This window comes from Pollicipes pollicipes, unplaced genomic scaffold (genome assembly GCF_011947565.3).
Source record: "Pollicipes pollicipes isolate AB1234 unplaced genomic scaffold, Ppol_2.1 Scaffold_4002;HRSCAF=4701_pilon_pilon_pilon, whole genome shotgun sequence".
Classification (NCBI taxonomy): Eukaryota; Metazoa; Arthropoda; class Thecostraca; order Pollicipedomorpha; family Pollicipedidae; genus Pollicipes; species Pollicipes pollicipes.
In genome coordinates this window covers 34337635-34353898 of record NW_023596420.1, presented here as the reverse complement: position 1 = coordinate 34353898, position 16264 = coordinate 34337635, and the positions used below count along the sequence as shown (strand labels likewise).

The 16264-nt window shown below is 48.0% G+C and overlaps 2 protein-coding genes across 2 annotated transcripts; one reads left to right on the top strand and one right to left on the bottom strand.

Annotated features, from left to right (window-relative positions):
• The first annotated feature begins 502 nt into the window (after positions 1-502).
• On the top strand, positions 503-3676 carry LOC119093615 (cytochrome c oxidase subunit 7A, mitochondrial). Its single transcript, XM_037216592.1, has 2 exons — positions 503-639; positions 3226-3676. Exons 1-2 carry the CDS (start codon positions 625-627, stop codon positions 3478-3480), a joined length of 270 nt encoding a protein of 89 aa, XP_037072487.1. The 5' UTR covers positions 503-624; the 3' UTR covers positions 3481-3676.
• Positions 3677-6309: 2633 nt separating this feature from the next.
• LOC119093282 (putative Dol-P-Man:Man(7)GlcNAc(2)-PP-Dol alpha-1,6-mannosyltransferase) lies at positions 6310-12212 on the bottom strand. The gene is given in 9 exon segments (XM_037216220.1): positions 6310-6540; positions 7103-7247; positions 7708-7861; positions 8705-8878; positions 10067-10133; positions 10135-10197; positions 10478-10649; positions 11003-11146; positions 12127-12212. Coding segments are annotated over 7 exon segments (990 nt in total). The 5' UTR covers positions 10634-10649; positions 11003-11146; positions 12127-12212.
• Positions 12213-16264: the final 4052 nt, after the last annotated feature.

Sequence of the window (16264 nt, the reverse complement as noted above, 5' to 3'; positions counted from 1 at the left end):
CAATGTTTGTTTTTACGTTTTACCATCTGAACCACTTGCATTGATATCATTCCATGGTTAAATATTCTCAGCTTCTTGGGCCCGAGAATCATGAGCCTTCCAAAATATCCGTCGTGCACGCCACGACCCAACGCAATATAAACAAAATCCCAATACTAAAACGGAGTTGAGAGCGGGGCCAGGTTATTCTCGGTAAGATTACCTTATCTTCGTACATCTCATAGGGGTGGATATGGGTAGAGTAGGGTCAGTAGAAGACCTCGGACAAGGTCATCGCAGTCATTTCGCTATTTCGTCACCCATTTTTATTTACAATCCTACTTTTTTAGCATATATTAGAAAATGTGTATTTTAATTTCATTTCCACTTTGAATAGGATCTAATAAAACAAGTAGAACCCAGTTATCGGATTTGATTTGGATTACTCAGGCAATATTGCTCAGCTCTAGATTTTTCTTTATACATTACTAGCGCACAAGAGTCGATCCCAACCTTTGCCCTCTCCTCGCATCAGCCGCCCGTGGCGCGTTGTCCCGTGTTCCTGGACATTTATCGCAAGGGCGAATACTGAGTTGCCAAGGTCTAAGAGGTTTGATACCGACAGCAAGCTATTGAGGAGGAGTCATGAATGTCCCAAGGGTGAGTGTGGGACACGTAGACGCCTTAGAACTATTCCACTGCTGTGGAGTCGAATACGACGCAGATCAGTCTCCTTCATTGATGTACCTATTAATTGGCCAGGGCACGCTGCGATGTGAAGCTCTACGCCACCTCTGGTCGCCTTGTAAAACGTCCCCACTTTTTTAAATGTTTTTAAATGAAACTGGAGATCACCATCATTTTTGGTTTACTGTGATGACCTGACTACAGGTCTGAACATGTCTGATATAGCAGCAATAATTTCAGTGCAATTACCTCATGACCCATCCACTTAGGGTTGGATGTGCAGTCAGCACCAATTCCAGCACAGAAAGCAAAGGTGTCAATGAATGTGATTTTGGGTGGGCCAGAATATCCCAAAACATTTTTCACAAGAGTTCAGTTTATTGCCTTGGCCTTGGCTCTGTGAATGTAAGAATAGGGTTTAGGTAACCACTTTTGTGGTTCAGTGCATTCATGGATGGATGTCTTGTGCAGTGGATATATTTTTTAGGCTGGTATGCTATGGCACATCTTAGGCTATGTGATACATTGAAGTAGCTTGTGGTAAATGACCAGGGAATGCTTATTATTATCAGGCTGGAAGGCCAGGGTTAAACTGGCATCAGAAAGCTGGGTTTGGAGGGGTCTATGTAGTCTTAGGGAATATTCATTTATCTGGTTGGTTTCTTCTCTAGCTTATGATTTTATGCCATTATCATCAATATCATCTTTAACAATCTGTGGCTGAACCAGGCAGAATTTTGGCACAATATTGATGTCATTTGGATTCCTTGTTGCACATCTTCCGTGGCTGTCTGAGCTGTTTGATGGTAGTGTTATATGTGTTGCATATTCTTGTTCTATTACCAAGGCTTATTTTATTTTTTTACTATTATTCATGCATTCCTCTGTTTTATTCATGAGTGTATTCTCAAGTTTTTTCTTAAGCATACACTCATCACTAACACACTGATGAAAATGTATACTAAATATACCAATTCCCTTTTTTGTCAATCACATTTGCTTACATACATTTAGCGGTGATTTGCATTCCGGGACAATGTTTAGTTTATTTTGTAATGGTAATATGGAATGTGTGTGTGCACCTAGTGGCATCTTGGGTGGGTTGGACATGAATATTGGTGTTTTATTTTTGTTAACATATATATATATATACATATATATATATATATATATGCATACACATATTAGGTTTGTTTAGCATGACATATTACAAAAAACATGACCAATTGTTATGTGACTGCTTAGGAAATGTCCATGCTTCTAATATACCCATGCAACTATGCTTCAGCTGTTTCACAGCCATCCATACCTATATTGTGATTTTTGTGGATGAATCAGATGGGGCTTGTATTGTATCCAAATGTTGTGAGCCATAAACATAATGCAAAACATTTGAAATAAAAGAAGATAGTAGATACCATAAGACTCCTTTGTGGAAACTGTTTTAAAGGTATATTCCCAAACCTTTGATTGGGTAAATTTCTTGAGTCAGCACCTAAACTAGGCAGTGCTTGTCAAGTGAGCTCTGACTCCACCACCTGGTTGTGAAAATCTGGGTCAACAGTAAAACTTGGTCTGAAGGTTTAACATGTCTCAACTGTTGGCATAGTCTGTTTTCCTCTTGGATGTCACCTGACAACTGAATGTGATCATTGTCACTGGCTACCAGCTGTTCCAGTCACAAGCAAATAGAGAGTGCTCCGAGTGAATCATACCCATTGGACTAGAGATAATGGAAATAAAGACTGAGGCTCTCTAACTAGCTGAGTTATTAGGACAGACTGACATGAATAAATATGATAAAAGGGTGGACATAAATGTGATTGGAAAAAACAACATTATCATATCATCACTCAACTTTGCTGGTACAAGGCATTTGTTGGCCATTGATCCAGAATTGTGTGTGTGTGTGCATTGGGTATTGGGTATTACAGATCTGGCCATATATACATATTTTTGCCAGGTATTTGTCATGTCTTGGCTGTCATGTGATAGCTGATTTATCAGTGCCTTGGAGTTGGTATTGTTGCATTCTGCATTTTATATTTTGTTTAAAAAGACATTGTTTCCCATACCCTGCTTCCCTTTATGGAGTGCTAGTGACTGCAATGGTTATTTCAACAGTCATAGGATGAAGCATTACCTGGGAATCTCTCCCAGGCCTCTCGCATGGAAGCTGAGTGCCCTCCTAAGTGACCTATTTTCCACTCCCATTCCCTTTTGTGAGGGTTTGGCTAGCTGGCTGGCCACATCAAGTGGCTTGTCAAGTGGCTTGCCAGCATTTTGTATCCTCCATGAGTGTCATGCTCCCCTCCCCCTCCCCCCACGTTCGGTCCCAACTGACCCCCCGGGGTTTCGGTAGTGCAGCGGTTAACGCGTCTTTGTTACCACTGTGCATGTGGGAAACCGAAGGTACAGAGTTCGATTCCCCGCGGTTCCTGTCCTTCCCACCAGGGTGAGAGGTAGGCGACGCCACGTAGCTTCGGCAGCGGGGTGCGTCGTAGAGCCCCAGTGACACACACGCACACACAGCTGACTCCTGCGCCGCTGTCCCGGCAGATCGCCTTCCAGACCGCGCGCCGGCTGACCACCTCCACGACGGTGCGGGCCGCCAAGGGTGAGGTGCACCCGGGCTACGCCAAGCTGCGCCAGCAGTACGCCAAGTTCCAGATCCAGGACGGCGTGCCCGTACACCTGAAGGGCGGCCCGGCCGACCGGATCCTGGCCTCGCTGACGTACGCGCTGTGCGCCGGCGCGCTCGTCACCGTCTGCTACACGCTCTTCTACAAGATGGCCTACCCGCAGAAGAAGTGAGGGGTGGAAGCGGGAGTGTGGCTGGTGAGGTGCGAGCGCACGTGATATCGATGCATGTGTACACGGCGATGAGAGCTGGGCTGAAATACAGAACCAAGTAGGTGTAAGTGTTGCGTGGTGGTTTCGTAACGAAGGCTGAGGCTGACGTTTTTCCGTCGTCTGTTCCTGGCCAGCACAATACACAGAGTGCACGGTTTTACGTATGTCACATTCGCGTTGTTTCAGAAATGTTTTCAAATCCCCCATTGACCTTGCCATGACCAGGCTGCTGTCATGACCGGTCTGTCACCCACACCGACCTCGAGAATCCAATCGCCAGGACGTCTCAGAATGGACATCGTTTACCGAGGATCTCACTCCTAATAGGGAAATACGCACGCGGCTATGGCGTGGCCGAGGTGGAGAAGGCGGGCGCACCAGTGGTTATAGATGCCAAATACACAAACGGCAGTTGCGCTGGACAATTGTTCGGTTTTGGTTTGGGACACAATAACCGGTCACAAAGCCAGCCATTCCTGCTTGATCATTGGGGCAATGGTGCCAAAGATGGTTTCAAGATGGAAAATGCTTTCAGAAGTTTTTATTTCGCCTCGCTTCGCTAACGCTTCTTCACCGAAATGCACATGATGTAGCGCGGAACGTCCTGATAGCGTAAATGGTGCCAGTGTGGACGGACTCGGTACGCATCACGAGAGGACCATCTTTATTTGGCGACGGCTTGCGCACTACAAAATACTGTACAGGGGAGTCCCACGGACTGACCCTCACAAAGACGTCAAGTACCAGGGCTGTTGTGAAGTTTCAGACTTGTAGTAAAATGCGGTACATGTACGCTACCCGATTTATTTTGCTGAGCGTTACAGGGCACTGACTAGATGGGACAAAACCTCGTCCCGTTCCACGCTCATCAAGCTGACAACATGGGCGTTCACTTTCCCGCCCCCCCCCCCCCCCCCCCATAACCAAGTTGTGTTAGTCGGTTATCACAAGCCCTAGTGGGTGGAAAAGCTTTCTTGACCATGCAGTCTGTCACAAATAAAAAAGCCGCCCTTCGCGGTTTGGCAATGCTCGAAAGCGATTCCAGCGGCTCGAGGGATTAATGAGAGGTACGCACCCGTGCATTGTGACACCCAAACATGCATTGTTGAATTTTACCCCATTCATTAAGGCAAAGTGGAAAGCATTAGCTGGTGCAATGGGGTTATTTAGCGCAACACACCCGGCGGTAAATACGAGTCCTCTTCACCGTCCTCTTGCTCGGCTCTGGAGTCGCCTTGAACACGTGTCTCTCCTCCGAAACGGTCATCATCATCATCGGGAAATGCGAAGCGTTTTTCAGTGGTGTCGAGACCTTCTTCCTTTGACTCATTGTCAATATTTTCCTTGGTCGTCGTCGAATGATCCTTGGAAGCAGCAGGAGGTTCGGCCGCCTTATCTTCATAGACGTCACCTTCGTCTGACGCCCACTGCACATTTTCTCGATTCTTATTGTAAAGAATAAAGATGGCGGGTCGCGTCCGCAGCCGAAGCGGAGGAAAGACGGCATAGTTGAACTGGATGTGAGAGAACACGTCCACCGAACCCAGAATCATGTGCGTGTCTAGGTAGGGCTTCAGGCTGGTGGACCGCTTGCTCTTGGCCTCGACCAGAAGATGTGTGAAAGAGTGCATTTCCGGAGAACCAGGCGTCAAGTTCTCCGTTTTGTTGTACCTGAAAGCGAATGCCGACTGCAATCAGTGCTTTCCTCTCCAAGCTAGTCCAGTTCAACGTGACCTCGGGCACGGCAGGGAATCGAAAATACCAACAACGTGCACATTGGGCAGGCTTGTGCTACATCAGGGCGTCACTACACTTATCCACCACCTCATGTCAATACACCACTTCATTAATCCATCATATCACTCCGCCACTCCACGTCAATAGAACACTCCAGTCGAGGGGAGTAATGTGCAATGACCAGCTATGCGTCCCCACACAAACTCAGATTTGGCACAGATGCTGACAAGGCTGCTCATCAAATTCTAACCCTGAGACCTGATGCATCCACAGCTGACTTCTGAGGATGCATCAGGTCTCGGTGCACCACAACTGCAATTCTCAGCTCAACTGACAGCCGACATCCGTCCAATTGCCTGTTTGCAATAATGCACTTTCACTTTAGCACCCATCGCCCAACTGACCTCCAGTCATGGCGGTGCTGCAGGAAGCGCGTGACGCCCGTCTGCGCCGCATACACGTCCAGATGTACGTAAGCCGGCTCCGGCTCTAGATAGTGCAGGCGAGCCAAAGCCGCGCCGCCTGGGTAGTTGTGCCGCGCCACGGCCGCCAGCAGAACTGTTAGCGCACAGTTGACCAACAGGTGGCAACACATGGCCGTGGCCAGGTATGCTCTCCATGTGGATTTGAGCCGTCCCTCCCAGCTGCGGAGTGAAAAAGTGACGTCAGACAGGCAATACAATGACAGTATTACTTCACAATAAAATTTCAACAATTCCACACTCTTTGGCACTGCAATACGTCAATGTGGTTGAAGAATGAAGGGCTGTGGGGGTGGATCAAGGCTGATAGTCTCAAACAATGTCCAACCATTGTTCAGCAGATCCACTCGGCAGATATGTCCCTTCAAATTCATCAACACCACTGGCTACATCATAAGCCATACAAGGGAGATATGACCGGGCACGCCAAAGCTAGCCGATTTTTCTTTCTCTTTGGAGACTTCGTCATAAATAGGAAACATCACAACCCATCAACCCTACCAACGCCGCGTCCTCAATCTCCTCGACCCCCACTGGCCGTCACTCATCCCCTCGGCCCCCGGGCCCACACTTACATGCCGTGGCAGGCGCGTGCCGCCGCCACATTGAGGAGCGGCACCACGTAGATGATGAAGCGCAGCTCCTTGTGAGGCAGCAGCGAGTAGAGCGCCACGAAGGCGAGCGCCGGCGCGGCCAGCGGCCGGCAGCGGGCGTCGGCCAGCAGGCCGACCGGCACCAGCGGCAAGCTCGCGGCCAGCGCCCGCGGCAGAGCCGAGTACCAGTACCAGAGCGCCGGCGACGTCTGGCAGCGCTGGTCAAGGAGGCAAACGCCAGCGAGACACCGGCGCCGGCCGGCGCGGGGGAGGGAAGCGGCCGCGCGCGCCGGTGAAGCAGTTACGCGAGGCGGGGACAAAGCTGCGCAGTGGTGTCATGTTATGGGGCTGCGCAGTGGCGTTGTGTTACGGAGCTGCGCAGCGCTCTCGTGTTACGGAGCTGCGCAATGCTATAGTGTTACGGAGCTGCTCAATGATGTCCTATGGATTTGTAAAGTGATGTGTTACGGAGCTGCGGAGTGATGTCGTGTTACGGAGCTGCGCAGTGATGCCATGCCAGGCAAGATGGTCGTTGTTCTAGATGTGTCAAACAGTAAGTTTTACGACGGTGTCGAACGAGGCATCGCTGCAGGAAAGCAATTCTCCGAACGCAATTTCCAATTACCAAATAGCACGCAAGTCGTGCAAACCAAATTCAATGGGGTCTGATTGTTATGGGTAATTCAGGGTTAATTTCAGTACCAATTATTTGCGCGGCAGATTGTCCGGTCCACCACCAGCCGGCCTTCAGAGCCACGCTGAAAAGGATACGCCCCACTCTGCCGACTTGTTGAGGACGACGTTGAACCACAGCACCTCGCCCTCAGGCCAGACGAGCCGGCGCCAGAACAGAGAGTCCACGCCGACCGATAGCAGCAGCACACACACGCCGGCGGGAACGCAGAACTTCAGACACCTGCAAACGTCACCGACACACACCGCGTCAGGCATTTGGGCACGGCTGGTAAGGCGGAGTTACCGATCAGTTGGCCATATACTGGGAGTTAAATTAAAACAGAACTGTTTGCCATTAAGAATACGTTTAAGCGGATTAAAAACGATGCATCAAAACAACACTATATCAAACGGCACTCACAGAGCCAATACAAGGCGGTCAAGCGATCCTGAATCGTAACGTCCATTCTTCTGCAGCCATTAGCCGTTCATAACACAACACTTGCACCTGTTGTGCACACGAGCGTATTGGCAACGTGAACAAGCAACGATCGAAGCTACTATTCGTAACGTCGCACTTCAACCATGTGAGTGCGAACTACACAACTGCTGGCACGTGGCTACCAGCTGCGTCAGAAGAAGGACGCCCACGTAGATGCACTACAAACAAAGAGCTGTTGCCTCACAGCAGCCACACGTACCGCAAGATACCCAACCGGCGCGAGCAGAGCTCCATCAGCAGCAGGATACCGAGCAAAGCCGCCAGCTCGCTGCGAAAAATCAAGATGGCGGCGGCCGAGCACCAGATGAAGGGCCCGTGCTGCTGGCGCATCCAGAAGCTGAACGCCAGCAGAACTGAAGCAGAAGAGAGGACACTGGGACGCTGCAGCTGGACCGCGGACGGTGCGGGCGGACCCGACACGTGTGGAAGAGGGAGAGAGAGGACGGTGAAGCGGTACGGCTGGACGGGCGGGCCGAGCAGGCAGCCACTTGGATGCAATGCTAAATGGTAATGGATGAAGTAAAATACATTTATGGCAATATGTAGCAGCTTGAAGAAGATAAAAGGTTGCCATCAGAAAAACAGCTTTTGACCGGACGCGCTACCGCAGAACAACGCAAACCTTCCAACATAACACTTTTTCAATTCGGCGTGCAGAGACATAACGCTATGCCTACAGAAGTGCCGCAATGCTGGTACCACATAAGCCTGACGGTCTGCCTTATGTCCAAGCTAAATCAAACAATTTGCCTACTTTGTGGCATAAAGAGCGAATAGCCGGCGTGGATAACGATACAAAAGAAGTCGAAATGAGTCGCCGCAACTTTTGATGTGCTTGACGTTGTATCAGTGTGTTATCATGCACGACCTTTTGCTCATGTACCTTGTGAAATCAGTTACCCAGAAGCCAACAAAGGATTCAGCTCACGGTGCGCCACAGCAAGGAGAATATCAAAAGGACATGCTTGACCAGATTAATGGCATCTACACACAGCCACATTACAACTATTGTGACATTATTTACGGACGGACCCATAGCAAATACAAATAACAATTACGGACGAAATGAGACTAGAGCGAGTCCCAAAACAGGAATTCCAGGAGTAACGTCGCACATTGTCCACTGAATATTAGGTCGAGGCATGACATCTGACTAAAGTTAGCATGCCCGTCACTCCATCGCAAAACATGCTTACCGAGAGGCATCGCCATCATGTTCGGCAGAGTCCTGGTGAGGTAGAACATAAAGTGGAACTGCGTGACGGTCACACACACCAGCCACGTGGCTACCTGGCGGCCGAACACCGACTCCACGCTCTGGCGAAACCGGTAGAAGGCGCACACGGAAAGAGAGCCAAGCATCATCCGAACTGTGAAACAGGAGGTCGCTGTCAGGTCACTGTCAGGTCACTCAGGCTAGTGTGCTGCGGAAGCCAGCATGTGCCTTGCATTGTGATCAGACCAGGAACAAGGAAATGTTTGAGAAAGAGTGGGACATGCCCATTAGGACCACCTGTGTGTCACTGGAGACGACACACTCAGCTGCTGGGGCTATGTGGCGTCGCCTTCCTCTCACACTGGCTGGGGCGGGCACCGCGGGGAATCGAACCCCGCACCACTGGCTTACCAGACGCGCAGCTTACCCGCTATGCCACCGGCATCCCTCACTCGAAACAACTAGTTGGGCAATAACAACACATGAAGGTCATTATGGGATGGCAAGTTCCCACCAGAAAGCGACTTCATGAAGAATTCCCGCAAACCGATTTCAGAGGACGAGAAGCCGATTTCACCATCACGAGCACCAAGCGCTACATTTGTGAATATCACCACATGGGTGTGTGGGCTGAATTGTTCCAGTTCCAAAGATTTGTCCGCAGGAGACAATGATATCACAAAACCCGTCCCGACGGCTCAGTTGCTCAGAGCGCCAGAGTTCGAGAGTTCGAGTCGCTTTGGGCGTTCGCTATTCGCCCTTGGCGGATGTGGCCTGCGGCCAGAGACAGCGGCCGCGCTAAAGGTCGAATGACGTCAGAGGGCAGGACGGACCACGCCAAGCATTGTTAAACTTTCCGCCACTTAACTCTGCCGCTGACATCGAACTGCGCAATCGGATGGCAAAAGTCCGGGCTCACACAACCAGCAATGCTTAGCGTGAGCTCTGACCCCAGAAATTCATCCATTCAAAAGGTTCTGATAAAATCTAAAAAGTTAAAGTATCAGAATGTATCATCATCAGTAAATTTCACCTGTTAAACATGTTCAGAAACACAAAATCCTAAATAATAAGCATGCTTGCAGGATGGGTTCTACAATGCAGCTTGCGTCTGTGCTCCACAGAGCTCAATGTTGATTGTCCTTATGGTCTCCATGCACAGTTCCTAGCTGCCTAGGCTGATGAGAAATTCCAGCCTGACTGGCATGGCAGGGACCATTCAGAATCAGCTGGGTCATGCACCCATGCTACTGGTGCGCTCTTAATGTCAGCAAGAGCTATACACTCCCTGGTTTCCCAAGGCAGATGTGGGAGCGACATTCAACACTCTGTTACGACTGACCGACGGACTGGATGGCGAACTTGCTGGCCACCAGAGGGCCGGCGGCGGCCAGCGGCGCTGAGAGGGCAGGCCAGCACCAGCGGGCCCAGGAAGGTGCGCGGCACTACGCCGGGGAACTCCAGGTGGTCGTACTGGTGACACAAGACCACCAGGTTACATGCCTTCTGATGGGGATGAGCCCCAGGTGGTAATCGGTGACAACATGGCTGCCATCTCTCATCTATCTTAAAGGCTCAGTTGACTAGAGCACCTGCCTTTGAATTTACTTGGCCATAGCAGGGTGGGCTCAAGTGGTTTTAAGATGATCCAACATATTGGACAATTGAAGAAAAAAATACAATAGAACACACTGGTTTCACTGTCTTTCTTCCAAAGAGCAGGTAAGTGCCTGCCAAATGTATATGCACCTACCTGGCTTATATCAGTGCTATGATACAGGATATCATGCACAGCCTGCATGTTGAAGCTCTCCTCAACTTTGGTGTAAGGACAGAGGGCCAAGTGCACAGCCACTGTTGCCAGTACCACCCACTCAATGGGCAGTGCTGATAACACTTTGTTCCCCATTCTTCTCTGTACCTTCCTGCAATCAAACAGGAGTATGTGGGTGCAAGTAATTCATTGCCTACATGCTTGACACATAGTGTAAGAAGTAAGTTTGACAGGTGGCAAATAAGTATTTTAAGTGTTTTTATTTAGGTATAACACTGCTGAAATTCAGTGAGATTAAGACATGTGAAGAGTTGATGAAAAATTGAGTGATAATGCAGTGATGAGGTGTGATAATTCCTAGTCTGAAACACATCATAGGGTTCAATGAAATATATGACTGGCAATGATGCTGATGATAGCCTTTGAACATCCTACTATCTTCAGCACAATTAATTTGGTGAACACATTCGCTAATTAACATCAAAGACCAAACCACCTACGTACCTTTTCTTTTTCCATTCTGTCACCTTCAAAGGCAACAACCGGTAGCCAGGCTACAGTGACAAGAGTATGAACTATGCATCAAAGTAGTTTAATGACTCATAAAACTAATCCACCACATATTGGCATGAATATATTGTAGAAAACCTGGAACAAAGAATAACCTCATTTTACATAAGCAATACAGTGAGTAGTGTACAAGACTAAACATACCTTACCAAAATGATGGGGATAGGGCATCTTCTTGATGAAGACCTCAACTATCTAACAAAACTTGTGTGAATCCAGTGTAACTATTTGACCTATCTAGCTATCTAAGTTCTGCTTTCCTGTCAATGCAAAACAGTAGAAGTTAAGGATGAACAAACATAGCATCTGCAATATACTTGGCAATTGCATTGTTTTAACTTCTCTAGAAATGACATTTCAGAGAACAGCTTTTGCTATTGAAACTTAGGTGAAGGGCTTATGGTAATGTGGATCTAATGTGGACCAGCCTCAGGGATTGTGTCAACAGTTTAGGGCTGTGGAATGCAGCAAGATTTGAAGACCTTTTCTCTGTGGACAAGATGAGTTGAGTTGTATTATTGTTGTGTTGTGTGGTGCATAATATGGGTACTACATTGCCTCTCCCAGACACCTACCTGACTGATGTACAATTTGTAATATTTCAAATAGGAAGCAGTTCAACAAGTGGTACCTTGCAGCATGTAGCTATGACCTAACACAGGAAATCCATATTGTCCCTTGAGTACTATTTAGCATACTGGCAATGGTATAATATAATGACATGCCATGAAGCACTTGCAAATGAAAGCACAACGTCATTGTATTATGCATTTCAGTTGTGAAGTATCAGTTTCAGTAACACCTTGGCCCTACTTTACTTTCAAAACAAACCCAAACATGTAACTCACTCAACCTATGTACCAAACCTTTGCCCTGGACGTATTCAAAAAGTAAGCTAGACAGGTTCTCCACAAAAACTCTAAAATCATCTCGCATTTCCCAAGAGCGCCGCGTATCCGACACGTCCATGCATTGCTACTGAGTAATCGGGCATGAGTGATGCACCGCATTATGAACGTTTTTTATCTTCGCTGGGATTTTGACCGGATAATATCTACCCTCTTCACCAATCCTGATGATGAACAATCACGGTGAAACTGCGTAGGCCGCATACACTTTCCCACTGTCTCTTGCTTCCTCTGTACCTATGCTTGCATTGCGTGGAAAGTCAAAGTGCACGCATATCGCCTTTTGTGACGTCATCAATCAGCTGAGCTGACATGCATGGCAGCAAGAAGGATAGCTGTTGCGTTGAAGGAAACCTTGAAGTGAATTTTTAACAGGAGTCGTGGTGGGGATGTGTGGGCTGTGTGCGGTTGACCAGCAAGATATTTGGTGTAATCCCATTTAAAGCATCTAAGGGTGGAGACTCCCAGTCAAACACGTAAGTAAGGGGACATCTATGGGGTTCCGCTCTGGGCCGGCACAGGATGCAAACCGTGGTGCTGTGGCATCAAAATTGTCCCAAAGTAGGTAGTTAACCGGCTTTCCTTTTGGCATAATGCTATGTTACGACATGCCATGCTATGCTAAATATGACGACACGCTTTGACGCCAGTCATATGTGTTGTTGTATCCTAGAAGTGGCATTTTGGAATGCAATGGCTTATGAGGCTTTACCTGCTTATGCAGTTCATGTCATTCCACCCACAAGGCCAGTCTGCATAAGAATCCATCTACAGACATCTATGTGACATTGGTACTCTGAACCCCATGCTTGTGTGTGTCAAATCAGGCTACACCAAATTGTGCTGAACTATGAAGTTGCTGCATGACAAATGTTTTGTGAGATTTTTAGTCTGAAGCGGCATTCACAGCAACATAGTTCACTGTTGTGTGGGGCTAATGCCAGACTGCAAAAGATATGCTTTATGCTGGCATGTCCAGCATCCATGGCTAGCATTGTGGCAAGACATTGTAGCTAAAATCACATATGCTTTGTAAATCTGTGTGCTTAGAGCTTGGCACATGAGTGCCACCAAATGCACGGAAATATTTTTGCAAGAAATTATGATGTTGCAAAGGTAATCTCAGGCGAAAGTTCCACTGAAATAATGTTGTTATAGCTTGAGTTGAGATAGTTGAGCACAGTTTGAACTGGTTTGCATTTGGTACAGCACCCAGGGCATGAGGTTCAGAGTGATAATGTTTTGTCAGTGTCTAGTGTGATGGGTGGGTTTTTGCAGGCTGTGGGCCTGTGCACTAAAATTGGTGGCAGTTTTGGACCAAGTTTTGAGTGCTTGCATTTACAGTGTATATGTGATGATGATTTTTGATGATGTCACTGCTTTGCTGGACATGCTCACCACATACATTTATTGCAATCTGGCTGTCAGGCAATCTTGTTTCCAGCAAATATGGTAATGATCAAGAAAAATACTCATTACACAGGGGACCCCTTCTTGTACCAATCCTGTTTATAATACAGCTCAGATGAGTGTGCTGTTTGGCATCACATGAACATTGGCTTTCACAAAAAATGAAAACACTTATGTGACTGGTCACCAGCCTGCAGCAAAGTGATTTACAGCTCAGCATGTTAAAGTGAAATTGATATGCTGGACCTGGAGCAGGCATGTGCCAAGCTCAGTTGTATGTTGTAAATATGCATTTAGCTATGCTGTATTTGTTTTATTTCTTCTTTTTTATCATTTTGGGTAATGCAATCATTCTAACTGATGACTGATGCAGGGTGGCATATGTTAGATAGTTGGTGGTATGCTGTGTGCTGTATATAAGCTCATATAAGCAAGCATGGCTTCAAGGCTACTCTTTCCTGAAGTTTATCATTGCTATCTCCCTGCCTGATACTCTACCTTACCTTGCCTTGCCTTATCTGATCTCATATGTCTGTACCTTAAATAATTTAACTTAACCTAACATAACATAGCATAATATAACATAACATAACATAACATAACCTTATCTAGGCTACTCTACTCTACTCTACTCTTACCTAACCTCACCCTTATCCTTACCAGTACCCTTACCCTTACCCTTATCCATGCCCTAAACCTTGCCTTGCCCTGCCTGCCCTGCCCTGCCCTGCCCTGCCCTGCCCTAACAGCATTTGCCATTTGGAAGACCACATGACTTGTAGGTGCTGCTGATGTCAAGTCCACTTTGAGATACTGAGCTTGGTGTTAAACTGGGTGGTACATATGACATAATCCTACCCTCTCCCACAGAATTTGTCAACTCCAACCAGACAGGTATAAGCCTGCCTCAAGCCAAGTTATTCCAATTATAGTCAAGATGGTTGCTAGCATTTTACCTGACCATGTATCACTGAAGTCCAAATTGCAACATGATGTGACATATTCACCCAGCCTTTACAGCCACCTTTTATGGACATTCCACCATCATGTTCCTGTTGATGCTGACAAATGTAAAATTAAGAATATCTGGTGTTTCAACATACATTAGTTGTTTGAAGAAACACCACACAGCATGAACCCCACAGTCTAACAGGTTGTTTGCCACATTGCTAAGCTTTAGTGTGTCTGTCAGTGTCATGTATGTCATGTTTAATGGGACATAACAAAGCAATTTGTCTTCTGCTGCCTAGATAGATAGTGTGGATAGCAAAAGTCACCAGTGGGCAGAATGTGTATATGGTTCATGCAGCACACCTGATAGATGAGTTCACAGAGTTTGGTGGCTTTTTTGTAAGTCAGGAAATGGGCTTTAATCTATGTCTGAAAACACTAGCATGCTGTCAGCTTGTTCATGATACAGCTTCACTAAGACATTGTATTTAGTATTTCACATGGCTCCAGCAAGTGGATTTACAGGTAGGATACCCTTTTATGTACATATAATGTATATGCAGATGTCCCATGGCTCCTAGCTTATTTTGATGAATGTTTGAAGTTTGCACAGAAGAGCGCATGCAAGGTAGGAAGGGCTGTGAGATTGGGAGGATCCAGGCTTGTTTGATAACTTTAATGACTAGAATGATCCAGGTATTTCTCCTCCACACAGCATAGACAGATCACCATGCTTCAAACTGTGGAAGGCTGGTGTCTAGTATCCGAGTCTCCTGCATCCAGATGATCAATATTGTGGCTTGTGACCTGGAGCAGTCAAAAGTGCAACCCTGTCAGGCTAGACATGTGATTGGCTCCCTAGGCCAAATCCAGGATCCCATAATGTTCCATGTTAATGATACCCAGGATCTTTTTGGGAGCCCCAGGTATGTGTCCACCTGCCCTGTAGCACCCTAACATCGATCTGGCCAGAAAGGTCGTGAGCAGGCGTGTGCAGTGCTCTGCACTGGCCTTGATCTTAGGATACACAGTCAGCACAAGGTCATAAGAACTTTGATCTGTGATCTGCACCCTTAAACACTGTATTCCACTAACTTCTGCGTGGGTCACACTTCACTCTTGTTTTGTCCTATGGGGGTCTTGTCTCCCACACCAGTCTGCTGGGGTGCCCTTGGCGTACAGCTGTATCGCTACTCGCAATTGTAACGAACTGCACACAGGTGCCCCAACATCTGTAAACACCCATCTAAATTCTGGACGGATCGGCCCCAGCCAAGTCCCTTGCCAGATCGGCTGCACAGGTTACCAGGCTCGCCGCGGGCCGGCGCGGCGTCCCCAGCGCGCTCCATCTCACTGCCCGTGGCAGCACCCCGCACCTCCCGACGGCTGGCTTGACTGCCGCCAGACGAATGGGGCACCTCCGTTTGGCCTGTCGGCGTGTGTGGCATGTGTTTAGGGCGCTGGCGTTGTTGTTTCGCGCTGGAGACAGCACCGGAGACCGAGCCGTGGCTAGCCGCAGGAGTTGCCCGGGGACAGAGTTGTTAGGCTGGCGTCCGCGGCCCGCTGCGCACGTTCGTCCTCTGTCGGACCGCACGCGCTGGTCTCGCCTTCGTGATAAGTTTTGCAGTTGGGGGGTCACTTCAGTTGCACTTTTTCGGAAGCGCGGAAGTCGGAACGTCAAAAGTGCCGGATAAAAAATAAGTGTGCGTAGCAAGGCTGCCGACAGAAATCAGCATGGATGTTGACCTTGTATTTAGTTATACATAATATTTATGGTGATGGTGTGTGCTGCACTGATGGCGACGCGCCGTCTGTTGCAGGGCATCGGCCATCGCGCCGTCGGCTGCTGCCCGCTGCGGACCGCCTCCGCTGTCAGCTGCTGCTCGCCGCTGACCGCCGCCGCCAGCTGGTGCCCGCTGCTGACCGC